Below are 5,120 nucleotides of genomic sequence, written 5' to 3'. Positions count from 1 at the left end.
CCATAATAAAGTTCGTATGGAATCATTAAAGATCCTGAATTGTCAAAACCATACTGAAAAATAAGAAATTGGGTATCACATTACCTAACTTGAAGCTATAACAGAAAGCCTTAAGGATCAAAACATCATGGTTCTGGTATAAGGACAGTCTCTGACCAATGGGTCAGAATGTAATATTCAAGGGCATATCCCCTTATATGTGGTCAGCTAAGCTTGACAGTGGAGATAAGAGCTTGAAATAGAATAAAGTCAACCTCTCCAACAAATGGTGTTAGGAGAATCAAAGAACCACATATAAGAAATTAAAGCTGGGTTTATATCTCCCACCTTACACAGAGCTTACACAGAGTCAATTTAAAGTGGATCAAACACCTTGAGATCAGACTGAATCTATAAAAATACACTGAGAAAAGTATAGGCAGGACACTCCAAGAGCTTGGCCTCAAAGGAGCCAGCAATGGTATGATGCCATCGGCAAAGCCACAGGGTTAAAACTAAGCAAATGAGTCTGCATCAGGTAAGTTTCTGTATGGAGAAAGAAACATGGACAAAAACTAAAAGACAGCTAATCGAATAGAAGGAAAATATTTGCATTTAACACATAAGAGTTGACACCAGAATATGCAAAGTACTCACGCTCTCCTGAACTCAGCTCACCATCTCGCTCTGGGTGACAAGAAGCTCAGCACACTGGGCATGGAGTTCCACATGTGATCCCTGCTGGAGCTCTGCACGTAGTTCCTGCTGGACATCGGCGGCTGCTTTGTGGGATTGGGACAGAGTGGTGGCAGGGCAAGGAAAGACCATGGCGGCGGCCACAGCATCACCGCCTCCCCTGGCTGGGCCGAGTCACGGCACCATGAAGTGTTGGAGCAATGACAGTGGCCTGAGCGGTGACTTGTACACTGGGATGCTGTCCACCAATCACCGAGTGACTTGGGGCTCGGCACAGGTGTTCGAACTGGCACAGACCCTATGCGATGGGATCTTGCTCTGCCAGCTGTTCGACAGCCTCCAGGCATACTCCATCCAACTCAAGGAGATCAACCTGGGGCCACAGATGCCTCGGGCGCTTCCCAGAGACAAAGGCAGGTGCGTGTTGTCAGTGTACAAATTGTACAAAGTGTGCAGTGTTAAGGCAGGCTGGTCAACAGGAGCTTACATTCCGTAGACTGGGAACACCTGTAGGGATGATTAGAGATCACCCCCAAAACCTCCATCTCCCTCATGGAAAGCCTGGCAAACTACCGAGGATATCCAGCCTGCATGGCAGAGCCTGGCAAGATACCCATGAGGTACCAAATATGGCAACAACAGTAGCTAAAATGGGTCTCATTTCCCTAACCCTGAAGGAGTCTCCAGCTGAGTTGGGAAGAACGAGAGGGCTTGTTCTAAGCAGATGGCGCACAAGTTAACAGGCGGGAAGGTGCCTCGCAGCAGCTGGCCACCAAGGCAGCCTGCAAGAGCACCACCAGCCGTGGGTGGCATGAAGAAGTCGCACCACTACCGGCCCGACACCATGGTGCTACGCAAGATCCACCAGCTGCCATTCCAGTGGCTGGTGCACAAGATCGAGAAGAACTTCAAGACTGACCTGCACTCCCAGAGTTTGGCACCACAGGAGGCATGGGAGGCCTGCCTGGTGGGGCTCTTCGAGGACACCAACCTCTGCGCATTCCCCGCCAAGTGTGTTACCATCATGCCCAAGGACATCCAGCTGGTGTGCTGCATCTGCGGAGAGAGAGCATAAAATTTATGATGCTAAAATCTCTGGGCTGGGACAAATGGAGACGCTATAGGCACCTGCTCGAGTAATCAATGGTTAATGGGATGACAGTGACAGTGACAGTGATGGACGATTCTCAAAAAATTAGAAATTGAGCTCCCTTTTGACCCAGCAATACCACTTTTGGGAATATATCCTGGAGAGGCAAAAGAGTATAGTAGAAATGACATCTGCACTTGTATGTTCATTGCTGCACTGTTTACAATAGCCAACATCTGGAAAAAACCTGAGTGCCCAAGAACAGATGACTGGTTAAAGAAACTTTGGTACATCTACACAATGGAATACTATGCAGCAGTTAGAAAAGATGAAGTCTCACTTGTTCTTATGGAATCAGACCAACATGAACAGAATCACAGCGACTCAGGAGGAGGCTGGAGGCAGCCAGGTGATACTGCCTTTACTCTAGGGGAAAACACTATCAAATGAGTCTTAGCAGAACAAATCAATTCTAACTACATTAAACCAGTTTACAACTACATATGTTAAAGTAGCCTGGTTCAAACTGGATCAAATCGGCTCTAATTTCAATCTTTTTGCCCTTACTGATTAAAACCAGCTGTCACCAGTATAAACCAGCTCAATCTGGCTATGTTGTCACGTGACTCAAAAAATATATTAACTCTTTACTGAGAAATAAAATGATGGAGAGCTTCTAGATGTCATCACACATTATAGCTTTTAATTTAGGTGCTCCTTATATAGATCATTGAAAGGTTTACATCTCTCTTTCTCTCTCTCTCTGCAAAATAATTTTATTGAAAGAAACCTAGAGAGATGTGAAGAAAGAGAAAGGGAGAGACACAGGCTTCCCCAGAGGGGAAAAAAAGGCCTGAAAGTTTTACATGTTACAAAATAAATAATGGGCAGGTTGGGTGGTGGTTGGGAAAATTTGAAATAACAGTGGTGGGAGGGTAAAATGGTGGTGAGACTGGTGTTAGATTATTGAATATAATAAATTATTGTGAACCACTTTATAACGGTCACAGTCCCCCCGTTGTTCATCGATTTGCTGGAGCGAGCCCAGTAATGTCTCCATCGTGAGACTTGTTGTTACTATGTTTGGCAGATTGAATACGTCACGGGTAGCTTGCCAGACTTTGCCATGCAGGCGAGATACTCTTGGTAGCTTGCCGGGCTCTCCAAGAGGGGCGGAGGAATCGAACCGGCTCGGTCGGGCTGGCTGTGCGCAAGGCGAATGAATGCTCTACAGCTGTGCTATCACTCCATTGTGTGCAAATATTTTCTCCCATTCTGTAGGTTGTTCTTATAAATTTTTGCCCTTATTTCTTTTGCCATGCAGAAACTTTTTAATTTGATGTAGTCCCATTTATTTAATTTTGCTTCTGTTGTCCTTGTCAACGGAGTCCTGTTTGTTGAAAAGTTCTTTGAGATTCGAGTCCTGGAGTGTTCTACCTATATTTTCCTCAGTGTTATTTTATGAAATTTGGTGTAATATCAAGGTCTTTGATCCACTTTGAATTGACTTATTGACTTTCATGTGAGGTCAAGATATGGATTCAGTTCCTTCCTTCCTTCCTTCCTTCCTTCCTTCCTTCCTTCCTTCCTTCCTTCCTTCTCCCTCCCTCCCTCCCTCCCTCCTTCCCTCTTCCTCCTCTTCCCTCTCCTCTATCCTTCTCCTTCTCTTCTCTCTTACTTTCTTATTTTCTTTCTCTCTTTCCCAACATCATTCATTGAAGAACCTATCTCTCTCCATTAAATAGACCCAGCTCCTTTCTCATAAATTAGCTGTCCACATTTATTTTTTTAATTAATTTTATTAAAAACACCATGATTAGCAAAGCTGTTTATTATACAGTTATTTCAAGCATTTAGTATTCCAGCACCATCAATGTAAACTTCCCCCACCAGAATCTTCAGTTTCCCTCCCAACCTGTCCCCTTTGACACAGAACAAATTTACTTTATACTGCTTATTTCAACAAAACTTTAAGAACTGGCAAAAGAATGATCAGAAAATAACTGTCCATATTTATGGTGATTAATGACTGAGTTCTCAACTCTAACCCACTGTTCTGACAGTCTGTCTGTACTCCAGTACCATTATGTTTAAATTACTATAGCTTTATAGTATAGTTTTAAATTTGATAAAGCAATAACTCCTAGTTTATTATTTCTCAGAATACACACCTGCATTATTGACTCAAAGAAATCTTAGAAAAGTCGATATTTATTAGTTGAAACCAATTTTGTGGTCATTTGTTTTGCAGGAACAAATTATTAGTATAATATATATACCTTTAAAAATAATATAATGCTTAATATGCTTTTACTTAGTACACCATTTTATGTTTGTTTCTTTTGTTTTCCATTTTTCTCTTGCCTGTTCTTGTGGTTGTTTTTTTTTTTTTTTTTTTTTTTTTTTTTTTTTTTGCTTTTGGGTCACACCTGGCGATGCATCGGAGTTACTCCTGGTTCATGCGCTCAGGAATTACTCCTGGCGGTGCTCGGGGGACCATATGGGATGCTGGGAATCGAACCTAGGTCGGCTGCGTGCAAGGCAAACGCCCTACCCGCTGTGCTATTGCTCCAGCCCCGCCTGTTCTTGTTTTACTTGATTTTCTAAAAATTGTTTTAATCATCTCTGGGTATTTTATGTCTCTTTGAAAATAGTTTAGTTGCTATTGTATGAGCTACAATAAACATACTTAATTTTCACAGCCTATGTGGGATTCTATTCTACAATTTCAGAGTGAATTGCTGTTACTTTGTCATTGTGTAAGTAGCTGTGTCTGTGTTGTGTTTGTCATACGGGCATTGAAACCTCCATCAGACAACTCTACAATTATTGCTCTCTAAAAGCACTTTCAAGAATTAATTCTGTTGTGTTTCCGGTATATGCTTATTACTGTTTTAGTTTATATCCCCTTATTTTAAGTTCTCTTCTGATAGCATTTCCCTTTTGTTGAAAAATTTTCTTAGCATTTCTCAGAGCAGTCCTGGCTGTCAATGAGTTGCTGGATATGTGAATGTCTTCATTTCCCTTTCATTCTTGAAAGGCATTTTGATTGGATATAGAATTATGGACTGGTAGTTATTTTATTTGAGTATATTCAAATTTTCACTTGTCCTTTCAACTGTCATGATTTCTGGTGAGAAATGTGTAGCCATTTGAATCATTGTTTCACTATATGAAACACTTCTATGGTTTATCTGTGGTTTCTTGAACAGTTTTTTTTTTTCTTTTTGAGGTTTTTTTTTTTTATTAACATACCCGCCTATGCTCAGGGATTACTCCTGGTTCTGTACTCAGGGAACACTTCCGGCAGTGCTGAATGACCAGATATGGGGCCAAGGAATCTGCATGGTACACC

General features: G+C 41.9%; 1 protein-coding gene across 1 annotated transcript; it reads left to right on the top strand.

Moving 5' to 3' along the window:
- The first annotated feature begins 1,399 nt into the window (after positions 1–1,399).
- On the top strand, positions 1,400–1,750 carry LOC130036835 (uncharacterized). The gene has a single exon (XM_056128739.1). It carries the CDS (start codon positions 1,400–1,402, stop codon positions 1,748–1,750), a length of 351 nt encoding a protein of 116 aa, XP_055984714.1.
- The last annotated feature ends 3,370 nt before the right edge of the window (positions 1,751–5,120 follow it).

Source organism: Sorex fumeus, unplaced genomic scaffold (assembly GCF_029834395.1).
Source record: "Sorex fumeus unplaced genomic scaffold, SorFum_2.1 ptg000067l, whole genome shotgun sequence".
In the NCBI taxonomy this organism is placed as follows: domain Eukaryota; kingdom Metazoa; phylum Chordata; class Mammalia; order Eulipotyphla; family Soricidae; genus Sorex; species Sorex fumeus.
This window is presented reverse-complemented; position numbering and strand designations above follow the sequence as displayed.